At 48.8% G+C, this 25397-nt stretch overlaps 1 protein-coding gene across 1 annotated transcript; it reads right to left on the bottom strand.

The window, feature by feature from the left end:
- Positions 1-12168: 12168 nt before the first annotated feature.
- LOC111144010 (neuraminidase 2) lies at positions 12169-14618 on the bottom strand. Its single transcript, XM_022498075.1, has 2 exons — positions 14418-14618; positions 12169-13107 (listed from the first exon to the last, which is right to left on the bottom strand). The coding sequence occupies exons 1-2, from the start codon at positions 14616-14618 to the stop codon at positions 12169-12171; spliced, it is 1140 nt and encodes a 379-aa protein (XP_022353783.1).
- Between the last annotated feature and the right edge of the window lie 10779 nt (positions 14619-25397).

Below are 25397 nucleotides of genomic sequence, written 5' to 3'. Positions count from 1 at the left end.
AGTGAGTTAGGTAGCTTATGCACGAGCAATCTTTTTCCTCCTTCTACTTTCCCAGATTTCCTTTGGGACCACATACTACTTTTCTGTAATAAAAATTAAATAAAAAGACAACTCGGGTTTCAGAAGGCATGGGTGAAATCCTTTGGGAAGCCTTGGCTTTTTGTGGAGAGCTCGTGGCCTCCCAGGAGATAACCTCCTCCAACACACAGCCCTCTGGATTCATAAGGAAGAGATGGACTTTTTTTTTTTTTTTCTTTAATCCTTTCTTTTTAAGTAAAAAAAATAATACACGCCCATAGTAAAAATTCACAGGAAAGTAAGTGTTCCTACCAGCCCAGACCCCCAGCCCCAATGCTCCATGGCCAGCAACTTCATATTCTTGCAACACTATCTATGCTTGTGCAAGCATAATTTTGCAAGGCCTCATTTTTTTTAAAAAAACCCTGTTGTGCAGCTTACTTTTTTTACTTCATAGTATTTCTGAACATCTCATGGAGCTTTTGTGTATCTACCGCATTCTTTTAAAAGCCAGAATACTATTACACCCCATTAAAGTATCATGCATTGTACCAATCTCCTACTAGTGGACCCTGAGATTGTTTCCAACGTTTGCTCCTACAAAGCAGAGTCAGGGTATCTGCCAGACAGGTCCCTAGAAGGGCGACTAGGGTCCAAAGGCTGTGCACATTTTTTGTTTGGGTTCATGATGCCATACTGTCTTCTAAAGAGGTCGCACCAATTGGCATACCTACGGTGCCTGGGAATTGGGTCTTTATATTTCCTCCAGCCCAGAGAGGCAATTCTGATGTCCCATTTAAGAAAGTGACATGGAGGGGCATCTGGGTGGCTCAGTGGTTAAGCCTCTGCCTTCGGCTCGGGTCATGATCTCAGGGTCCTGGGATCGAGCCCCACGTCGGGTTCTCTGCTCGGCGGGGAGCCTGCTTCCCCCTCTCTCTCTGCCTGCCTCTCTGCCTACTTGTGATCTCTCTCACTCTGTCAAATAAATAAATAAAATCTTTAAAAAAAAAAAAAGAAAGAAAGTGACATGGATCCTACTTAGGAAATCGCTTTTTAACAACAGTCCTTGATGACTTGTGTTTCAAAAGGCTTCTTGATTTTCTTTCTTTCTTTTTTTTTTTTTTAATTTTATTTATTTATTTGACAGACAGAGATCACAAGTAGGCAGAGAGGCAGGCAGAGAGAGAGGAAGGGAAGCAGGCTCCCTGCAGAGCAGAGAGCCCGATGTGGGACTCGATCCCAGGACCCTGGGATCATGACCTGAGCCGAAGGCAGCGGCTTAACCCACTGAGCCACCCAGGCGCCCCAAGGCTTCTTGATTTTCATTACAAGATTCATTAAAAAACGAACTTTCCCTTTGCATTTACAATACAATTGGAATTTTTAGAAACTCGTATGCTCCCTTTCCCAGAAAGCTGCCTGGGTGTGTTTCTTGCAATGAACATGAACGTGTGAAGTGCTGGCCCACGGCCTTGGAGGCCCCCATGGCTTTGCATCTTTGTGGCACCAAGCCACACCTTGTGTGTAAAGCAAAGTACCCCAGTGATCTCGGTCAGGTAACCACGTGGCCGTGGCAAACACCCCTTTCTGGTTCTCTGCCCCCAGAGACAGACCTGCCAGACTCTGGAGCCAGCAACTCTGGGGCTCTGCGCCAAGACATGGGCCTGCCCCGGTCAGCCTGCTGAGGCCACTCGGCTGCCACTGACACGTGCTGGGGAGGCCACTGCCGCCGCTGGGCCACCTCCAGCCTCTGAGCTGACCCCACGCACTTCCCAACCCTCCCTTGGCTTGGCCTGTTACTGCTTTCATTTCCTAAGTGCATTTTCTGCCAACAGCCACCAGCTCTCTGCGGCAATTACACGTCAATTCCTTCCCAGCCTCTAGCTCTGTTCCTCTTCCTCTTTGCTTCCACAGCCCTCAGTTCTCTTAACGAACACTCCAGAACAAACAGCAAAACCATGCTGTTGGTTCCAGCTGCAACCCCATCAGGATCTTCTGCCCGCTGTCCTCTTGTGGACTACCTCCTGGGTGGCCGTCCCTGGGTGCGGGGAAGCTGTGAGTTCTGCTGACTAGATCCCTGCTGGCCAATGGGCTCCCCAGGCTGCGTGAAGGTCACCTCTGAAATGCCCCCCACCCCAACATTGTCCTCCCCCGTGGCCTCCCCTCTCTGCGGGACTGAGCCAACCTCCAGGCTGCTGAAGCACAGTCTTCTTCTGACCCTCCTGCCCAGTGTCATGCCTCCTCTTGGGTTGGCCCCCCTTGGGAGGCACAGTTTTGCCTGCTCTTTGCTCAGAGTGTTTTCCCATCACAACCAGCCCCTCTCCTATCCCCTCATTTGAGCATCATCTCCCTGCGCCGTCCAGGACGCAGCATCTGGCCCCCTGGGTGGCTCAGCTGCCACAACAAAATAGCACAGACTCGGGGGCTTCGACAATAGACATTTTCTCACAGCTCTGCAGGCTGGAAGCCCAAGATCAGGGGGTCAGGGTGTCCAGTTCTACCGAGGACCTTCTCCCTGGCTTCTCCCTGCCTGCGCCGATGGCTGCCTTTTTGCTGCCTCCTTTGTGGTTCTTCTTCTTACCTGTAGGCAGCACAGAAGGCAGATGGTGGGGGAGAGCTTTTTCTCCCTCTTCCTCTTCTTATAAGGCTATCAACCCTAGAGGATTAGGACCCCATCCTTAGGAACTCACTTAACCTTAATTACCTCCTAAAAAACCCATCTCCAAATACAGTCACCGGGGGTTAGGGCTTCAACAGGTGACCCTGGAGAGGAAGCAGTGCAGTCCATAGCAGTCCGTGCTAAATATTGCTAAGTCATAGCAGAAGCTCACATCCACCTCTCAGCTGGTCTGTGTGAGACACTGGCTAACCTATTGGCATGAATTGCTTCATTCAATCCTCACAAGGCCCCATGGGCGTCTTATTACTATTTCCATCTTACTGGCAGAGGATCAAGAACGAGAGATGTTCAAGCAAGAATTCATCTTCAAGTTAGAGGCAGATCTGAGACTGCGGCTCATCTCCACTTGACCCCAGAACTGCTGAGCATGCGACACACTTTGAGTTAGATGAGACCAGAATTCTGCGCTGGACTCTGACATGCTCAGGCCAGAATCTCTGCCCCGTTCTCTGGATTGCTCCCCTGCTTCTCTCTGGAAGCGTCTTGGGCCCCCATTGTTGGGAATGGCACAGATGAAGGAGTAGCTGGGTTCCAGGCACGGGTGCTGGTCCCCTGCCCACAAGAGTTTCAGAATTCGACCCAGTTGCTGGTGGAACAGAGGATGGTTCTTACCTGACCCTCCGTGTTTCCTGTTGTAAAATCAAGGAGGGTGTATGACCACGTGGATGCCGTACGGGGACCTCTGCTGCTTGTTTAAAGCTGTCACCCTGCAAATCCCTTCCCACCAGGAGGTCCTCTTTCTCCTTGCAGCGGTGACCTGGTTGATCTCCCAAATCCGTGATTTCAATCTCTGGTTTGCGATCTAGACTGCAAAGAACGTCCAGGCTCATCTTCTTAAAGCCTTGGTTTGGTTTTTGGCTTTGCCACTTCCCTACCGAAAATCTTCAAATGGCTCTTGGCTGCCCCTAGGACAAAGCCCCAGATCCTGTACTTGCAAAGACTGTAATCTGGTCACCAGATGAGCCTGCCGCCCTCCTTCTTCCCTTGGCAGGAGCGCTCCTTTCTCCACATCTGGAGGGGCATCTACTCCCACATCTGCCCACTGGAGTGGCCCCTCTTGGAATGTGCACACCCCAAATCTTGACCTCTGGATCTAGCTCTGTCCCTTGGACCACCACCTCCCTGCCTTCCTTCAGTCGGAAGCAGCCCCTCCTTCCCTTCCCCACCTTCACACTCACAGCCCCCATCACCGGCTCTCTCCACCCTTGACTCCTCTTCCCACCCCCGCCCCCCGTAAACCTCCAGCCAGGCTCCTCCTTTGGGTGGGGTGCTGACCTTCCCCAGAGAACCCCCCACCAGGCCGCTGAGGCTGGGCAGGCCAACTGCTCCCAACCTGCACGGCAGCCAGGCTCTTGTAGACACGCCCTCTACCTCACCGGGCCGGCTGCACTGGCCCTGTGGGCCTTCTTCACCTCCCCAAGCTCCTCAAAGCAGCTCACCCAGAAGCCAGAAGCCATCAAAAAATAAACCCCTCCCTCTTCTACCCACTAACAGTAGACGGGCCTCCTAGGTCACGCTCAAATGCATCTATGTCGGCCTCTATCCCCTCTGTTCTTCTGGGTTCCCAAATCAACTCGCTGGGACGGCTCCTGAAACCACCCCGACCCACCTGGATTTTCTCCCTCTCCTCCCCATCACTCCACAAGGAAGCTTAAGATTTTTCCATCTTAAAAATAAAATCAACACCTACCCTTCCTGCCAAGGTTTCCCAACCTTGGCTGTGCCTGTGAAAGGCCCCACATCAGGCCAACTAAAAGGAAATCTCTCTGGACGTCTGGGTGGCTCAATCCGTTAAGGCTTCAACTCTTGATTCCAGCTCAGGTCACGAGTTCAGGGTCCTGAGACTGAGCCCCGCGTCCGCTCCACTCAGCGTGGAAACTGTTTGAGATTCTCTCTCTGCCCCTCCCCTGCTTGTGCTCTCTCCAAATAAATAATCTTTTTTTTTTTTTTTTTAAAGGAAATCTTTCCAGAAGGTCTGGACACCCCCTAGCTGGTCCAGCAGGCAGCCAAACCTGAGAACCGGGCCCCCACCCACCTCCTTCTTGGCTGGGCGTTGCCCTATCTCTTTGCCTCAATGGATGTCTTTTGAACAAAATGTCCTAACTCTGATAACGTCACCACTTCCCACTCAAACTTCCCTGTCAAGACTCCCTTCTCCCAGCATTCTCGCTGTGGCATGCCACCTTTCTGGAATTCTGACTGCTCTCCCAAGTTCTCAGCTTTCCTCCCTCCTTCCCTGTCTCATCCCCCACTCCGATACATGGCTGCTACCCCCACTTTTGTTCCTGGCCTTCTCTTTTGTCTATCCCATGCTCTCCCAAGGCACTGTTCCCACTGTGGCTTCCAAATCTGCCTTCCTAGCCCAACCTCCTTCTTGAGTCCCCTCCATATTCCTGCTGCCCACATGGTTATCCTATGGATACTTAAGCCCGACCTTACCAGAATTTTCCAGTTTCACACTGAAAGCCTGTCTTCCATGTGGTCACCTATTCCCCCAACCAACCACCCAGTCTCCCACGCAAGAACTCAGGTGACAGCTTCAACCCCACGCCCTCTCACCACGCACATTTGATGAGTCACCCAGCTGCAGAACCCTCCAGAATCCACTCTGCTCCATGCAGCCTCTCTGGCCCTGGCTTCATTCACCCTTGCCTCATTTGCCCCCTGTTCAAGAAGACTGTCACCAACCTGTCCTCCTTCAGGCTCCCCCCACCCCTAGCGCCACACACACACACACACACACACACACACACACACACACACACCCCTCACTCTGTCCTCCAAATTTCTACCAAAGTCTCATTCTGAGATGCAAATCTGAGTCTGCCTCTCTTCCAGGTCAGATCCCCTGATGCCTTTGCTCTATCATAGGATGAAAGGCAAGGTCCCCAGCATTCAAGCCATTCAAGACTCATGCCTCACCTGCCTTGCCGATCGTCTCCTCCCTGTCTCACTCACTCTGGGTTCCAGAATGACCAAATCAGTACCTTGATGTGTTCATTCATTCATCCCTTCAACAAATATTGACTGAGAGCCATATACGTAGACACTATCCTAGACCCCAGGGATGTAGCAGGGAACACAGCACAACCCCCCTCCCGGGCTTGTACTCTGGGTTGGGACTTCTCACCCTGTGCTATGACACTTGTTCATGGCTAAACTCCTCCCCAGCCCTCATTCTCCTTTGGCCAGGCGGGAAAAGGGCAGACTCAGGAACCTGACCTCCTAGCTTGACCTCTCACCAGCTTGTAAGAGATTCCTCAGATGGCTTCCTCTACTGCTGCCTCAGTTTCTTCCTCTTTACAATGAGGATGATAGTAGTAATCTGCCTCCTAGGATTGCGGAGAGGTTTATCCGTGAACACCCGCAAAGGGCATAGAATAATGCCTGGGACACAGCCAGGCCCCAGGAGACATTTATCCTTGTTTTATGCCTTCAGCTCGGTGCCTAACCCATAACAAGCATGCAATAACCCTGACTGGATTAAAGAAGAAAAAAACTGTAAGTAGTTAGCACGTTGGAAGTTTGGTTCTCATTGGAAACCAAGAGGCCCAGTGTTCCAAAACCACACTGTCATTGAAAGATCTAGAAAGGGGGTGCCTGGGTGGCTCAGTCATTAAGTATCTGCCTTAGGCTCAGGTCCTGATCCCAGGGTCCTGGGATCAAGCCCCACATCTGGCTCTCTGCTCAGCGGAAGCCTGCTTCTCCCTCTCCCACTCCCTCTGCTTGTGTTCCCTCTCTTGCTGTCTCTCTCTGTCAAATAAATAAATGAAATCTTGAAAGAAAGAGAGAGAAAGAAAGAAAGAAAAAAGAAAGGAAGGAAGGAGAAAAAGATCTTTAAAGAAGAGTGCTACCCATGGGGGAAATAACACGAGTCGGTAACAAGACTGAGCACCCACTGACCCAGAGCCTCCTTGGGCAGAAAGGAGGGCCTGTGTGCTCAACCAGTGACCCTTTGGGCCTGAAGAAAAAGGAAAGGGACTGACAGTGGTCTGGATTCTACCTGCTTTTGCTGGGACCCTTGAGCTTCTGATCCAGGGCAGTGGGTGGGAGGTGAGCAGGCAAACAGGGGCCTGTGGGCAAGTCACCTGACCTCCCCCCGGCTCCTGCTCTACCCTCATCAGATGGACAATGTTAGACCAGAGAATATTCATGGAGGGCCCACCCCCTGACCTCTGTGATTCTAGAATTTTTGTATGTGTGTCTACCCCCGGTCTTTAACCTAGATTATAAACCATATAGGGAGAAAGCAGGAACTGTGGCTTATGAATTAAGGAACGAACGCATGACTTAATCAATTGTCCTAGGAGCTCAGGTATTTAAAAATTATAAAAGAAGAAAGCCATTTCAAGAAATTTTGATTCACAACGGAGGGTTGTACTTTATATTTGCAAACAACACATTCCAAGAGATTTCAAATGTTCATCTTCGATCAGTAATTCCTTTCAGGGGATTCAGTTTACAGAATAGTCACAGAGGAGGACCAAGATTTACTCACAAAGATGTTCATCTCAGTGTTTGTGTAACAGATAAAAAGCAAAAGTAACTTCAGTTTCTAACACTCAGGAATGATTACATAACTCACGGTATGTTTCTTTGACATATTATCTTTTGCAAGAATAGAACATGGAGGCAATACTTGAGCTATAATGTCAAGTGGGGAGAAGAAGCCCCATCTCGCCTTGATTCTGCAGCATGATCTCAGCAAATTTCACAGATAAAAGACCAGAAGAAAATGTGCCTCTGGTTAGTGAGATTACGGGTGGTTTTTTTCCTTGCCTCTTTATATTTCCAAATGTTTGGCATCTATTCCGCTGAAACCCTCCCCTAAAAACAGTACAAAAATGGAACTTGAAAAAGAGACACCTTGCCAAAAGTACAGTCAGCTTTCTCACCTTTTGGGCAGTGTGATTAAAGCATCACATTTAAGTACTAAATTTCTTCCTTTCTTCTTCACAGGATGGGGATTTGTGCGGGTGGCAGTGTGGTCCCAGTGCAGAAATCTCACAGCACAGAGCAGGGGTGTGGACAGCTGAGCTCTCCTGACTCCTCTTGGCTCTGCATGAGTCTCTGCCTTCTTAGAAGGTGCCAGCTGGCAAGTCCGCAGACCAGAGCTGCCTTCTCCCCACCCTCATTGGGGAGGCCATGCCAGGCAGGGAGACCTGGCACCAAGGACTAAGGGCACAGACTCTAGAGACTGGCCAAGCAGAACTCCATGTCCCAGAACTTCATCGTACAGACCCCTTTGTACTTCTCGGATGGTCAGACAGGGACAGAAGACACAACTGAGAACAGATGCGGGGGCACTGGTGAAGGCTCAGAAACCAAGTTGCTCTCCTGGCCCTGCCACTGACCTTGTGGCCTTGAGGAAGTCTTGGACCTCATGGGACCTGCTTTTACCCCCTTTCAACTGAGGAGGCTGGACCTAACAGACTTCAAGTTCACGTCCATCTCTACAGGCTAACATATTCTATCTCGTGACGTGCGGGCTTACTTCTAAGAATGGACAAGTTCCAGTTACTCTATGTGGCCACTGTGTTGATCTCACTGTGCAGGGAGAGGGTCTCTCCTGAGAGGGGCAGATCTTCTCTATCAGCACCCCTGGGTTTAGCAGACCACCCTGCTTGCCCTCTCTGCAGGGCCAGGCTCTGGTCCTTCCAAGGTGACCACCTGGGACATGCCCCATGTCCTCTCCCCTCCCAGGCCTCACGAGGTGAGCGGAGGGGCTCCTGGAACTGTCTGTGTGTGAGTATGTGTGTGTCTCCATGGACACAAATTATAGTAAAAATTCAGTTTCACTAAATGTACTAAATATATCCTGGATTGGATCCTAGAACAGGAAAAGGACATTAGTAGAAACACTGGTGAAATCTGTATAGAGTCCAGAGTCTAGTTAACAGTAGTGTGCCAGTATTAATCTCCCGGGTTTGACAAATGTACCAGAGTTACATAAGATGTTAACATTAGGGAAAGCTGGGCGTAGGGTATATGGGAACACTCCATACTATCTTTGTAACTTTTCTGTAAATCTAAAATGATCCTCCCCAAAAAAGTTTATTATAAAAATTTAGATCCAGAGTTTTACAACCCAATGTAATATACTGATTTGGACATTTAACTAGCAAATCTACTATTCAGTTCAACTTTTATTTTTCATCACGGTATAGCCTATGATACGGTAAGGTATGCAAATCTTATGTGTACAGCCTATTGAATTTTCATGTATGGGTTCACCCTCCTACTAGCACCAGATCAAACAACAGAATATTTCCAAGCACCCAGAAGATTCCTTCTAGCTCTCTGTGAACAGCTCTCCTCCACCAGAAATAGCCCCTTTCCTGACTTACCATAGATTTGTTTTGCCTGTTTTTGGAACTTATATAAATGGAGTCATCAAGAAGGTAGTCTTTTGACTCTGGCTTCTTTCATTCAATATACAATGTCTGGAAAGCCATTCACGTTATTGTGTGCAATAGTGGTTCATTCTTTTATTATTCTGAAATATTCCACTGTGTGAATATTGCCCAGTTCAGATACCCATTCTATTTTCGACTGACATTTGGATAGTTTCCACTCTGTGACTCTTAGGAATGAAGTTACCAGGAACATTCTTAAACGTGTCTTTGGCAGTCAAACACATTCATTTCTCTCAGGTGAGCACTGCGGAGTGGAAGAGCGGGGTCATAGAGTATTTACATATTCATTTAATAGATACTATCAAACAGCTTTCCAAAGTGGTCATACCAGTTACACTTCCTCCAGACCTGCATGAGCATTCTGGTTGCTTCCCATTCTTGCTAATACTTGCTGTTGTCTGTCTTTTTCATTGTGATCATTCTAGTGGGTATCTCATAGTTTTAACTTGCTTTTCTCTGATGACCATGTGTTTAGCAGGCTTTATGATACCCTCTTTTATGAAGTGCCTGTTCAAGCCTTTTGCCCATTTTAATTAGACAGTCTTTTTTTTATTGGTTTGTAGGTATTCTTTATATATTCTGGAAGCAAGTCCTTTGTCAGATATAAGTGTTGTAAATATCTTCCTACCATCTATGGCTTTTCTTTTCACTCTCTTAGTGGCATTTTTCAATGAGTAGATCAGTTCAGCTTTAACCAAATCAACTGTTGTTTTTTTTTTTTTTTCATTCAAATCAGAAGACTTGTATGTTTGTATATATTTAGAAGTAGAAGGAACTTTAGAGACCATCTGTGCCAGCAGTTCTTGATCCTTATGCTCACTAGAATAACTTGAGGAGTTTTTGAAAAAACAATACTCATCTCTGGGTGCCACCACCAGAGATTCTGAATCAGGTGGTGAGGGGTGGAGCCCAGGCATCATGATGGTGTAAAAGCTCCCCAGGGAATTCTAATGAGCAGTTAGAATTGAGACCCACTGGAACTGAGACCCACTGACCTCTGTGAACGGACAGAGTCTATGAGAATAATGTTCAGAGCTTAGCAGTGTCCAGATGTCCTATCCTATTCCCAACTCACATGAAGACCCTTAATTGATTGACTCTCCCAGGGTAGTTAGCAAAGGCCAGCTCCTGATACAATCTTCAATGGGTCTTTCTCTCTTAAAGCTCTCAGTTTGCCTGGGATAGTCTTGGCTGATGTCCATTGTCTTGGTATAATTATTAATAACATCCTCCTTTCACTCTCAAATGTGTTCTCATTTGGATCATACACTATCAGGCCTCAATACCTCTAAACCTCTTGACGTTATGCTGCCTCTGGCTGACATGCCCTTGTCCTCTCTCTCCTGGCTAGGCCTCTGACCCTCTTCATAGCTAACTTGCAGGGTTTAGAAGACAGCAGGTGGCTGTCTTTCCACCCCAGCAGGGGCTTACTTTCCACCCCAGCAATAACCAGGCCCTATTTCCTTATCCTTCCAGCTGGATTTCATAAATCCCCCTGCATAGAGAGGTAGCACCCAGATAAGAGGCCAGTGCCAGGAAACACACCCAGAACAGAAGCCACATCTCCAGCTCCCCGCACTGTGACAATTCCATTTAACCACTGCTTGGCCACCTGGAGACATGGCTCAACTGCAAGAATCCATGACTATTGTCACTGATTGCTGCCACCCAACTATTAGATTGATCTAATTGGTAAGAGGGGCTTGATGGGGGCAGGGGGCAAGTCCATTCTTCCACAGGGACATAGGACAAAGGCCCCTGAAGACCCCAGAGATCAGAGATATGTCAGCCCCCTCTGCCCAGGACTCCCCTCTCAGGTTATCACCCTCATGACAACTGGGGAGTGGCCTTCTCCCTGCTCTTTCTATATGGCAAGGACTACACAGGCACAGGATGCTCATCACTCTTTCTTCACCTCCACGTGGTGGCATCCTTGTCATCACAAAGACTGGATGCCCCAGAGCAGCTCTGTGCCACAGACACACATCCAACAGCCCAGACCCTCCTATCCCCTTCATTCTTCTGAAATCTGAATTTCATTCCTACCTTTGGCCACATCACCTGTACCAGAATCATTTCTGATGCCTTTAGTGGATTGAATGGTGGCTCTGAAAGATAAATCCATTTCCTAACCCTCAGAATCAGTGAATGTGACATGATTTAGAAAGGAGGCTTTGCAAATATCATTGAGTGCAGGATTATCCTGGGTTATCTGGGTGTGCCAGAAATCCAATGACAAGTATCTTGTAAGAGACAGAAAAGAAAACACAGGAGAAGGGGAGACAGCCACCCAAAGACAGAGGCATTAAAGGGAAGTAGGTAACCATGAGCTGAGGAATTCCTGGGGTCACCAGACACTGGAAAGGCAAGGAAGGGGTCTCCCCTAGGACCTTTGGAAGAAGTACAGCCCTGCTGACACCTTTATTTTTGGACTTCCAGCCTCCAGAACTGTTGGAGAATAAATTTCTGTTGTTTTAAGCTACCAAGCTGGTATTGATTTGTTATGGCAGCTCTGGGAAACTAACGCAATGACTTAGATAACTCTAAGTTTTCCTCAACCTGCCTTACCTCCCCGCAAAGCTGTGCCCCATGCTATCTCCTCTGATGCATTCCTGAGAAAACATGTGCATGTGTGCATGCGCGCACACACACACACACACACACACACACACACACACACACACCCCTCTGCTAATTTACATTCTTTGTCTCAGCCTTTCCCCAGGAACCCGATGAGCATCTAGAAATGGGCTGGACTCCATCATTTATCAAGACCCGCACAGAGCTGGGGCTGGCAGCAGGCAGTCTGAGCCCTGCAGGGTGACTGCTGTCCTCACCTTCCCTGTCAAGGGGCTGTGGGAAGCCAAGTTCCTTCAACTTCTGGAATGAGAACTGAATCCCTTCAAAGGACTGAAACATCAAAGGAGGAAAAGGGCCAGCAGGAAGCGTCTGCACGCGCTCTATGAAGAGAACAAAGAGCTGGTCTCCAGAGCCCAGAGGGGCCACCATGGGCCTCTCTGTCTGGAGCCCTTCCTGGACTGCACCCCAACTGGCTCACTGAGACAAAAATTCTCCTGGGAAGGCTTGTTTCAGGGTGAACATGAGGAAGATGACCTCTTCGTAATCAGCTGATTCATACAGACACCCAAACTGGGGTGACCCATCGGGGCCACTACCCATGCTCTGGAGGTCTGAGTAAGCGCAGCTGCCCTTTGTCAGAAGAGCGGGCTCCGACCAGGTGTCAGGACCTGGGAGTCCCTTGTGGAGGTACACACCCAGGTCAGCTCTCTGCTGCGGGTTGGTCGGGTGAGTGTAGAGCAGCCATTTGTCTGAGGCTCCTGAGCCTGCATGGGGGTTGGGAAAACTGACAATGCTCCCATGGCAGCCATGGGGAGGCTCCACAAGCTTCTTCACAGGTTGGGCCTCCTTGAAGTCGAGCCCCTCATTGGTACTCTTGGCCTGGACCCTGGCTCCGAGCGGGCTTCTGGCATTCAGATACACCACCCTCTGCTTTGCGCCCCCAACTTCAGCCACTTGGCACTCTAGGGTGTCCTGGGCCACAAAGTTCCCTCTCATCCATGAGTGCCCATGGTCATGGCTGATGAAGCAGAAGGCAAAAGGGGAAGGCCTCTGGAGGGAGTGAAGGATTCGGTAAGCATAGGCAGGCACCACCAGACTCCGGGTGTTGTTCTGCAACTGCAGACAGTGCCCTGGACCCACCGCAAAAGTGGCCCATTCCTTGTGGGCTGCACCGATGGCGGGGTCAGTGAGGTCTCTGGCAGGGCTCCAGGATTGCCCATGGTCCATGCTGGTGACCTGGCACAGCCGTGTCATGTTGACCCTGGTGTGGAGCTGATGGTACTCGGACACCTGCCTGGGGATGGCAATGAAGAAGAGGAAGAGGGTTCCTGTCTTCTCATCATACAAGGGACTCGGGTTCATGGACCGGTGGCCCTCCAGCTGGGCTTCAGCCACCACTTCCTGAGCGTGCCACTGAATGTGAGGGGACAGAAAGGAGGAGAACAACTTTGAAATGGTTGATGTCAGTGCCATGGCCAGGAACTGCAGTGTAGGGGGAAAGTGGTGTATCTCAGAGGGTAAAAATCAAAGGTCACCGAAAAGAGCTCTCCAGACAGCACTCATTCATCTGCACAATGCCTCCACTGAGCAGCAGGAGCCAGGTTCCCCCTCACTCCCTCTATGGCAGTGCCCTCTTCATTTGAAGAGCAACACAAATTACAGGGCATCTGCCGTGGGCTAGACCCCAGTGTGCAAAGATGATTCAGACATGAGCCATTCCCAGCTTCATGCCTCAACCTACCAGCCCAGTCCAGCTTTGCATTCTTGACAAATAAAGCCCTGGAGTAATTACAACTGTTTCACCAGTGCAGGGCAGAAGAAGACAATCACCTCCTGTTTCTACACATCAGAGTCTATTAATACAGCCAGGGAAGGGCAGCACCATAGCACCAAGGACTCACACTGAGCTTCCACAGTCCCTGAGTCTGAGTCATATACACTGAGGCTCTGTAGTCTATCCCCATCCATTAACAGCTCTCTACCAATGGATGATCCTAGGGGTAGGTAACTGTGCTGAGTGCATGATGTCTGTTGTCTCATCTCATGCTAATCCCTAACTCCTGGGGGACAGGTGTTACTAATTCCATCTCATGCCTGGAGAATGAGAGGCTTAGATGGGGTCGATAAGTTGCCCAACACTCTACCCTGGTAAGTGCTGGAACCAGGACTTAACCCCAAGTCCATCTGCTTCAAACCCCATGCTCTGGATAGCTACTGTATAATAATGACCACAAGGTAATGATAATAATAACATTAATCCCTTCAAATGTGATAAGCCAGACTTGGATGTCTTCATCAAAATTAACTACTTGGTCTGCATGCTGGAAACTCAAGACACAATCACTCTGACCTTCACCCTGCTCCCCAGGTTAATTTTACTAAAAGGATACAATCCCCCCTTCCCCAGTTAGGTAATACTAAACTCCCCTCCTTTAGGTTTTCAGGGATACAGGAAGTTTTCCAAACATTAGTTTCCTGGTTGACTTGTCCCTTCATGCAATAAAGCAGATGTCGCCATGACAACTGGACTTGTTCACAGTGATCCCATGTGAAATCTAGGTGATCACCTGGGGACACTTTCTCTGCGTGATCCCTGATAGGTCTCTGGGTCCCTCTTGGGATTCAGTGTATCTCATCCCTCTGTTCTCCAGGCCTCAGCCATTTAAGGATGGAATGGTCCCTGTACTACTCCCAGGAGCACTTGTAGCCCCACCCTACCTTACCTGGACATGGTGGGTGGATGCATCATAGCTTCCTCTTCGCAGGACAATCAGCTCTGCGTGCTCATCCTTCTTGCTCATCCGCTTTTCCACAAAGGCCAGTAGTGTCTTGTGCTGAGGCAGGTAGAGCAGAGCCGGAATTCTGTAGGCATGGGTTCCGGACTGGAACATTCTCTCTTTCTGCAGGACAGGGAAGGATGCCATGGGACTTGGGGGTGGGCACAGGATAAGAACATGAGTATCTTGCAGTCACATCCTGGCATGGGGCCACAGCCATCCTCCCAGGCAGGTGCTGCTCACCCCATGGGCAAGCCACCCAGCATTGGGGTGGCCTGTCTTCTTGCCGCATGGGGTTCACCCCCTGTGATTACATTCCAAGAGCCTGTCTACCAATTGTGTGCACACCTCCCAGGGATTCTGGCAGAAATCTGTCCATGAGATATCAGAGAGAAGGTATTTGGAAAGGAGTATTTTGTGCTGTATTCCTATTATAAATTAACAAACCTTCTTACGACAGATTTGCGATAACCTTCAACTGCTTTTTCTCAACCCAAGTCATCAATCAAATGCTTAAACTTGGGTAGGAAAGGAGTGCTTGCTGAGCAGTGCTCTGCTGTTGTCCAGCTGCCAGAAAATGACACATAAGAGGGTTTGGTTTTTGTTTTGTTTTGTTTTGTCTTGTTTTTTTATAATCGCAGAGCCCTAGAAAGTTGCCTTAGAAAAAAGAAAAAAAGGTGGGGAAAAAAAAGCCTTGATTCTCAAGGCCCTCCTCCCCAGGCTGCTTGGAGCTAAGGCCCAGCTGCACCCACCCTGTGGGCTCCATCCCTGGGGCAGTGAGGGGACATTGGGGATGGAAGAGAGGAACTCCTCGCAGCTCACGCGGGCTGGGAGGGTCTTCCCGACGTGTAAGAAAATAAAAAGGGCACCTGGGTGGCTCAGCTGGCTAAGCAACTGCCTTCAGCTCAGGTCAGGATCCCAGAGTCCCGGGATCAAGTCCTGCATGGAGCTCCCAGCTCCACGGGGAGTCTGCTTCTCCCTCTGACCTTCTCGCCTCTCATGCTCTCTCTCACTGCATCTCTCTCAAATAAATAAATAAAATCTTAAAAAAAAAAAAAGAAAAAGAAAAAGAAAAAAGAAATATTTGACCAACAAGGGCAGAGAGAACTGGAGAAGACTTGGGAACTGTGGATGACAGTGGTCTCCGTGCTGGGCCACCTGGTTCCCACTGCAGGGAGTGCTAGCTGCACACGAGGAGGGACAGGACTGCCATCTGAAAAGCACCAAGACTCTGGTTCTCTTGTCTGGCCCAGCTCCAGAGCTCCTGTGGGCTCAGCTGTGGTTTCCCAGAGACCCCCTCTGCACACTCCTACCACCCTCTGCTCCCTTCCATGGAGCTGACCCCAGGGCACACCACCATCAATCTCCTGTCCTGGTTCCCGACCCCGGTTCCTGGGGACCCCCGCCTGCAACACGCTTTCAGGGAGGGGAAGTGGGAAGTGGAGTGAGCAGTAAGAACCACACCGCTCCTCTGTATCCCCTTCCTCCTTTTTGCATCTCTTCCTACCATGGATATGTATTACCTACCTAAAACTTAATTTAACATTTTGGAGACATTGTGCAATCTATCAGTATTCTATGCAATCCATAATGAGTATTATTGTTAGGCCAATCTGACAAAATACAGCTAAGAAGGGCTGCACAGGGTAAAAATATGTGATTGCCTCAATGTAAGTGGAGGAACTAAGTCTTCGTGGCAAGATCTGGACCCGCTAGCTGGACTCCAAGAACGCAGAGGTTAGCGGACATAAGGGCAGCGAGGTTGAAATTTTGTTATGAAATGAAGATGGGAAAGAATTAAGTATGATTAAAAATAAAAATGAAATGGGGGAAGAGGCCGTTTAACAGTGTTCCCTAGAAAACGGTTTAAGGGTTTATTTAAGCTCATGGGTATTTATCTAAGGAGCGGAGTTCCTGGGTCACATGGTACTTCCAAGTTTAACTTTTTAAGCTGCTGCTAGACTTGTTTTCTCCATCAGTGGCAACATGTTACATTCTTGCCAGCCCCGTAGTAGAAAGGTTCCAATCTCTCAGTGACAGCACTGCCTGCTGTGTCTTTTTGGTAACAACCGTCCTACCAGGTGTCAAGTGCTATCTCAGTGGGGTTTTGACTTGCATTTCCAGATGACTAACGCTGGCAGTCGGAGGCGGATGTTAGCCTGGAGGCAATGGGAAGGTCTCACATTTGTTTAGGCAAGGGAGTGATGTAACCTGATTTATTTTTTTAGGAAGTCCCTCTTCTGGCTCCAGGGAAGTAGTGGGGGGCGGGGGGTGGGCAGCAAAGACAGAATAATTGAAAGAGGACCCAGGCTCTTAGAAATGGGGAAACAAGGGGGCGCCTGGGTGGCTCTGTGAGTTAAAGCCTCTGCCTCTGTCATGATCCCAGGGTCTTGGGAGTGTCTTGGGAGGGTCCTGGGAGGGTCCTGGGAGGGTCCTGGGATCGAGGCCCACGTGGTCGTGGTTGGGCTCTCTTCTCAGCGGAGAGCCTGCCTCCCTCCTCTCTCTCTGCCTGCCTCTTTGCCTACTTGTGGTCTCTCTCTCTGTGTGTCAAATAAATAAATAAAATCCTTAAAAAAAAAAAAAAAGAAGGAAAGAAAGCAATGGGGAAACAGGGGAGCCTGGGTGGCTCAGTGGGTTAAAGCCTCTGCCTTCGGCTCAGATCATGATCCCAGCGTCCTGGGATTGAGCCCCGCACCTGGGATCAAGCCCTGCATCGGGCTCTCTGCTCCCCGGGGAGCCTGCTTCCTCCTCTCTGTCTGCCTGCCTCTCTTCCTACTTGCGATCTCTGTTTGTCAAATAAATAAATAAGATCTTAAAAAAAAAAAAAAGAAATGGGGAAACAGCAAAATTAATTGAATGTGGAGGGCAAATTAGGGAGGAGCTGGGAATGCCCAGTTTAAAGGATTCTTTCTGAATTGATTTCTCGAGCGTCTGTGGCTGGTCTCCAGATCCTTTCCCGAGATGCTGCTCTCCTCTGGGGTGCGGGCAAACGTGGTCATTCATACAGCAAATGTTTATTACGTTCCTCCCTTGTGCCCTGCCTTGTTCTAGATAGTCAGGATGCTTTGTAAATAAATGAAATATCCCTGGACTTGGGGAGTTTGTATTCTAGTTAAGTTTATGGTCGCATACCAAACAGTGCTCACTAGGACCAGGACCTGTCTGAGCGCTTGACAGGGACGGTCTTATCTGACCTCGCAAATGCCCTGCCCTCTGAAAACCCGTGGGGCTGAGAGCCGGGGCCCTGGGGAAGAGAGGCCGGCATGCAGGGGGAGGCCATGGACACGTGCTAACCCAGTCCCACACACGCTGCTTGTCTAAGTATTTGTCACACGTGTATGCAGAGCGAACACGGGCACAGGAGGGCAGGTGCGGAGGAAGAGGAACCCCTATGTGAGCTCGAGGGCTCCTCTCTAATCTCAGCAACTTAGCACCAGCCCAGACTGGGCTGCCAGGTGACAACACCGTCCCTGACTGTCTTCGTGATCATCACAACCAACACTTACATGGCCTTTATGAAGGGCCAGCCCTCTTCTACTGTATCTCTAAAGGTTTTTTGTAAATTGCATTCATACATTTTGATGTTTATAATACAAATTACAAATACACATTCATTTAATATCCACGACACCCCCACGAAACAGGCACTGTTTTTAGCCCATGGTACCGATGAGGCAACTGAGTTCACGAACCCTTATGTATCAGAGCTGGGACTCAAGGCACCTTCTATCTCCCTGCGGTACTGGCTCTGGGACGAGTTCTGGGAAATGCCATCTTCCCGCCCTTGTTACATTTCTGGTAGCCCTTGAGCACCTCGTGCAGGTGGCTGCTCCATCTGCACCCAGGCCCGCCTCCCACCGTGGCAGTGGCTTGAGACCAACACAGGAGGAAGAAAACTGAATTAGGAGTCCAAAAATCAGATTCTAGTCCCAGGTCCCCTCTTTATGTGTCTTCAGGCAGGAACCCACATCCCTGGTTTCCATCTCCCCACCAAGCAAGCAGGGAGCTGTAGGGGGTGACCGTGCAGGCACCTGTCTCCAGTGCGGGGTGACCCCTTGGGGGAGGGGTGGGCAGGGGCCTCAGTGCAAGCCCACCTTGGGCGCCAGCATCCAGGTGGTCTCCGGGGTGACACTGTCAGGTTGAACTATGAGAGGCCACCCTTATGTAGGTCAAAAATGGCTGAATAGCCACAGCTTCAGACGGTCCCCCTCAGGCGACAAGCAGCTGGTCTTATGGGGCTCAGGCCCAGAGCAAAGTGTTTTCCGCAAGGAAGCTCACTTCTCCCACCCCAGTGCATGAGGCTGGCTGGCATGCTGCCATCTCAGATGTATGGAAACTGAGAAGTAGGTCAGGGAGGCAGGAGGTGACCGCCTTGAGTGGATGGTGGAAATGGGTTGGTGTGAGCCCAGAGCTGCCAGATTCCAGAACCCCCACTCCTCACCACTGGGCTCTCCTGTTGTAGGACCCACAGCTGAGACTCAGATCGGAAAGGAGGGGAAGAGGCACACCTGGCAGTTTTCTGAGAGAACTAGCCCTTGCTCTTGGGGTTAGTTTTAGGTGGAACATTGGCCTGTAGGGTACCATGTTGAAATGCCACCTCTCCAAAGAGCGGCCAAGCAAGCATGCAAGCCTGAAGCTTAGCCAGCTTCTTTTCCCAGGAAAACCCTATTTCCAATGGGCTCAATCACTCAGTTTGTGGCCAGGGCTTTGCGGGGATTGCTACCCCAGGGTGAGAGGAGCTATCTTGATCCCCCTACCAGTACAGGACCACGGACCCGCCTCCGGGAAGTTCAGACCAGCAATAACGTGAGAGCAGAATGAGCATTTTTCCTGAGCTGACCGACTGGAACCTTCTCCACATCTCTCCCCATCCGGCAAGTACTCTGGGCACCCCAAGAAAAGACTGGGTTCCCTGTCACCCTTTTTAGAACCACGAAGTCTAAGACATTCCCAATATCGCCCCATCGCTTCATAATTACCTCGTACAGAAGAGCTCTTGTTAACGAAGGGACAAGCTGGTCAATTCCAAGAGAAGAAGTTCATCAAGGAGCGTGTTTCCAGTGGGATCCTGGCACCCGGGGCAGGGGGCGGGGAGTCAGGGTTCGTGGCAGAGGCATGGGAACCTGTCACTTCCTGACGGCGCACGGGAGAAGAATGAGGCACAAACAAGTCAGCTGCAAGAGGCTGCTGCCCTGAACAACTCCTCAGTCCCGCTTTAATTAGATATCAGACAGTAATCAACAGAAGAGCGAAGAAGGCTAAGCATTAATCATATGCTTGTAGATAAACAAGAAGGAAGGCAAAATACGCCTGGTCAAGCAGTATGAAGTTTATAGTTGAGCAAGCACATTCAAAGGACTTATCTAATTAGCTACAGGTGCTCTGGAGGGGGTAGATTATGGAAACATGAAGAGCGAGCCGGGCATCCCCAGCTGCTCGGCTTCAAGGCCGTATATCGTCCTCTCCCCCAGAGGCCTGTTGCCAGTCTGTGTTTTTCTTGAGGCTCTATCTAAACATGCTTGGTAACTAGTAAAATTTCCCATGGGTTATATTATAAGTAATACATTGTTCTGAGGGACAGTTACAGGAATCCAGCTTCTGGAAGAACAGTGGAGCTCCTGCATTCTTCTGGGCTAGCCTTGGGTCCCAGGGCCCTCCTCCATCACTCCAGCGTCTAAATACCTCTCAGGGGGGCCCTGAATTCCTCCACTCACTCATCTGCCAATGTGCTCCAGGGTGAGGCCGGTGTACAAGCCCAGCCTTGGCTCAGTTAGGATGCTGGTACTCATTAACCGGGAGGAAGTCTGTCCAGCTCTCTGTACAGTCATAGTGAATCAGAATGAGCCATGGGCAGCCTGAGTCAAGCCTGCTTCTCAAATGATGCAGCGAGCAAAAGATGTGCAGGGCAGGGAACAAGATTCCAGGGGCCTGGGACAATCCAGAAGTGGAGGGAGGGAGGGAGGGCAAGGGCAAGAGCCATGCCGGGCTCAGCTCCTTTCCTGGCTCTGCCGGGACCAGCTGGGAAAGGAGGGCCACTCTCTTGATCTCTTAGACCCCAATTTCCTCCTCTGAAAAAATGGGAGAAAAAATATCACAGTAGACTCCAAGCTGCAGGAGAGCAGAGACCCTCTGTCTCATCTGCTCCTACAACCAGTATCAAGAGTGGTTTCTGGTGCCTCACTGGCGCTCCATCAGTGCTCAACAATTGAGTGTTTGGGTAAGGCTGCCTTTTCAGGCAGAAGCAATGCCGTGAAGATCACACAAGATAATCCCATAGAAATCTCTCAACTCAGCCTCTGGCACGTGGCAGGGACTCACTAGACGCTCGTACCTGGCAAAGAGCCCTTTTCTTCTGCACCTACCAGAACCAGACCTAAGGCTCCATTAGGCTAGAGTTCGTTCCTAGGAGGATAAGACACTGGCTGGCACACAGCCAGAAAATACAGAGCTTCCTTGACTTTTGGTGGGGTTATATCCTGACAAACACATCATAGGTTGAAAATATCATAAGTTGAAAAGGCATTTAATACCTCTAACCTACTGAACATTGTAGCTGGGCCTAGCCCACCTTGTATGTACTCTGAACACTGGCATTAGCCTTCAGGTTGGGCTAATCATCTAACACAAAGCCTATTTTATAATAAACGGTTGATTATCTCATGGGATGAACCGAATACTGTGCTGAAAGTGACAGAATGGCCGTTGGAACGCGGAAGGGTTGTCTGTGTATCAGGTGTTGACCCTGGGAGCTGCTGCTGATCCCAAGAGAGGACAGACTGAGCAGCGCTAGCCTGGGACAAGATCCAAATTCCCAAGTCCAAAGATGGTTTTTACTGAATGTGTACTGCTCTCACACCCTCTTAATGCTGAAAAATCCCAAGTTGAACCACGGTAAATTGGGGACCCCCCCCATGTCACCGCAGTCCACCATCAGACAGTGTGGGTGAAGCTGAATGAGCTGGAAAGATCAAAAGGCAGTCCGATTCAGCTGAAAGTGCCCTTCCTGTCATCGTCCAAGACCACGGAGTGAGGGAGGCCTTCCTCATTCGTTCCTTTTCCCTCCGCTGGACAAAGTCCTTTCAAAGGACCTTCAGCTCCAGACTGATCAGATCTGGTAGCTAAGAGGCAGGTATAGATGCGCCTTGGCACCTCTGTCCCCAGGGTCTCTCTGGCTCCTCCCAGTGGAGTGTCCCCTGGATGGTTGGTTCTAGGTTCCCTGTCCTGCTCTGGTCTAGAGCCCTCTCACTGTTCTCAGAGAGACGGTCACAGTCAGCCCTTGACAGACTTTTCTCTGAAAGCCCCACAGGAAGGCCAGCCCACGTGAAAGGCCCGGTTAACCCAGCCCCCCAGCTCTGACCCACACCCCCTGGTGGGAGGTTTGGGAATTACCTTGAAGCTGATACCTTGACTAAACTCTTCTGTCTTCTAGCTAACTCACTGGGTCACAGAAAAGGTTTCCAAAAGTGGGTCTCCTAGGGCCCCCTGAGTGGCACAGTTGGTTAGGTGTCCAACTCGGTGTTGGCTCCATTGGGGGGGGGTGTCTGAGGGTCATGAGACTGAGCCCCGCATGAGGCTCCAAACTCCGTGTGAAGTTTGCTCAAGACTCTCCCTCTCCCTCTGTCCCATCCCCTACCCAGCTCTTGTGTGCACTTGCTATCTCTCTCTCTCTCAAATAAATAAATAAATCTTTTAAAAAAATAAAGTGAGTTAAGTGTAGCGGTAGTGGCTGGTTAAAGAAATTGTGAGCCATCCATAAAATGGGATATTAGGCACCAATTAATTAAAATCACGTTTCAAAGATTAGATAATATGCAAGAAAATGCTGGGATGGTTTGAAGTTTAGAAAGCAGGATACATGATGGTACACAAGGTAGGATCCCACTTTTGTAAATGTGTATATTATACACTCAAAAATCTATATAAAAATCGGGGCACCTGGGTGGCTCAGTTGGTTGAGTGGCTGCCTTCGGCTCAGGTCATGATCCTGGAGTACCAGGACTGAGTCCCGCATCCGGCTCCCAGCTCCACGGGGAGTCTGCTTCTCCTCTCTCATGCTCTCTTTCACTGTCTCTCTCTCTCAAATTAAAACAAACAAACAAAAAAACTACATAAAAATAAACAAAAATTAGGGGCATCAGGGTGGTTCAGTTGGTTAAGTAACTGCATTGGCTCAGGTTATGATCCTGAGGTCCTGGGGTCGAGCCCCCCCATCAGGCTCCCTGCTCCTCGGGGAACCTGCCTCTCCCTTTCTCTCTGCCTGACCCTCCCCCTTCTTGTGTTCTCTCTCTGTGTCAAATAAATAAATAAAATCTTTTTAAAAAATAAAAAATTAAAATTAAAAATTAAAAAATAAACAAAAATTATATCAAAATATGCATTGCTACACCCCCAAAACTTAGCACAGTGTATGGAACAAAATTAATTAATTTTAATTAATTTAATTTTATTATTCTTTTTAAGAGAGAGAGCATGCAAGGTGGGGGTTGGGCAGAGAGAGAGGGAGAAAGAAAATCCCAGGCAGGTTCCATGCTCAGTGCAGAGCCCGGTGCAGGACTCGATCTCACAACCCTGCGATTGACCTGAGCTGAAACCAAGAGTCCAACACTTAACCAACTGAGTCACCCAAGTGCCTCAGGAGAGAGAAAAAGATTTTAGTGTTTATTTACTTATTCGGGGGAGGGAGGGCAGAGGGAGAGAGAGTCCCAAGCAGACTCGGTGCTGAGCGAGGAGCCTGACTCAGGGGCTCTAACCCACCACCCCGAGATTAGGACCTGAGTGGAAACCAAGAGGCAGAGGCTCAGCCGACTAAGGCACCCAGGTGCCCCAGGGAGAGAGAATCTTAAGCAGACTCCACACTGATTGCAAAGCCCAGTGCAGGGCTCAGCCTCATGTCCCTGAGATCACCACCTGAGCTGAAACCAAGAGTCTGAAGCTTAACCACGGACTGTGCCACCCAGACCCCCCCAATTTTAATTAATTTTAACTAGTGTGATTACAAGTGATATTTACTGACTTCTTTGTATTCTTCTAGGTGCACATGAATATTATTAGTTTAAAAGGTATTATTTTAAAAATAATGGTAAGTAATACAATGAAAGGCCTTAAAATGTGACTTAAGGGTACCTATTAACTCTATCCTGGCCAGATCACTGAAATACAGGGAAATATGGTTTCAATAGGGCCTAAAAAGCTTATAGAAGTGGTCTTGAGTCAGCATGCAAATTTAACTTATATTTGACTCCAAGGGATCCATTGGTTAACTCTTCAGAAATACTCACTGAATATCCATACTAACTTGGGGAGGAGATGGAGAGAGATCATAGATGAGTTCCCAGAACTCCAAGAGCTGATTATTTCCATGGGGTTGGGCGGCGGGGGGAAGACAAGCACATGAGCTACAGAGGCCAGAGAAGGCAGACATAGTGTCCAAATGACCAAATTTAAAATTGTGTCTAGTTAAGCATTTTTTTTGGAAAGATTTTATTTTTAAGTAATCGCTACACCCAACATGGGGCTCAAAATCACGACCTGAAGACCAAGGATTGCGCACTCTACTGACTGAGCCAGCCAGGCACCCCTGTCGCTAAGTTTTTTTTAATGCAACATTTTTTTATTTCTACGTTTTTATTTAGTTCTTCTTCGAAACTACTTTTTTAAAAAATTATTTTCCTCGGCCCTAAAAACAAATGAGCTATCAAGCCATGAAAAGACATGGTGCATATTACTAAGTGAAAGGAACCAAATTGAAAAGCTCCATACTGTATGATTCCAATTCTATGACATTCTGGAAAAGGCAGAACAATGGAGAACAGTACAAAGATCAGCAGTTGCCAGGGGTTATAGAGGTGGGGTGAGCAAGAAGGGGAAACATAAATGATTTTTAGTACAGTGAAAATACTCTGTAATATACCATAATAATGGATATATCATTATATCTTTACCCAAACCCACCAGGAGTGACCCTCCCATGTAAATTATGGACTTTGGATGATAATGATCTATCGATGAAGGTTTTTTTTTTTTTGTAACAAGCGTCACACTCTGGTGGGAGATGTTGATAGTGGGGGAGGCTGTGCATGGGTTGGGGCAGGGAGTAAATGATAAACCTCTGTACCTTCCTCTCAGTTTTGTTATGAATTTAAAACTGCTCTAAAAAATAAAGTGTTAATTTTAAAACTTAGTTTCCTATTCCTGTTTCATATATTTTACTACTTTACCTCTTTAAGCACTGGAAACAGACTTATTTTTTAAATGTCTTTCTATATTATCCTATTGTTTCTGTCTCCTCATATGTCAACTCTCCCATTTTTGTGGGATGCTTTTCTTCATGTTAGACTTCCTCAAATGTTTTGATTTGTAATACTAATGTTTTAATCATTTACATTCATGTATATCCTTCATATTTGTCTTCCCCAAATGTTTTATAATTTTTGTGTGTGAGCTCATCCTCATTGGAATAAACTTTAGGGTTTGGTGGTAGAGATGCCCTGAGTAGTGCCCCAGATGGTGGACTCCCCCATAGTTGTTTCTACCTCAATCTTAAAAGTCCACAGTGTAAGGGCCTGGTTGGCCAGAGGGAGCCATTTTGTTGCGGTGAACTTGTATTGACCCTGCCCCTCCCAGAGGAATTTGCTTGCAAAGCCTAGATACAAGGGTGGGGCAGGCCGGATGAGGACATCCAATCAGTGGGGCAAGCGTATATCCACTAGGGTGAATTGAAATTCAATTGGCCACCCGTGTGTTACCTAGCAGTTTTTTTTTTTCTGTGTGTGGCAGACTTAGCATGACTGTGCAGTTTTCTCTGTATTGCAATCTCATTGGCCACCTGTGTATAGCCCGGCTAAACTACCTCTATAAAAGTTAGTCTGTGAGGCTGGGAGGGGCCGTCTCTTGCAAAGAGGCGACCCCTCCCAGCCTCACAGACTA

This window comes from Enhydra lutris, unplaced genomic scaffold (assembly GCF_002288905.1).
Source record: "Enhydra lutris kenyoni isolate GAN:26980312 unplaced genomic scaffold, ASM228890v2 scaffoldscaffold1, whole genome shotgun sequence".
Taxonomy (NCBI): Eukaryota; Metazoa; Chordata; class Mammalia; order Carnivora; family Mustelidae; genus Enhydra; species Enhydra lutris.
Note: the sequence above shows the minus strand (reverse complement) of the source record. Positions and strands in the feature narration are given on the sequence as shown.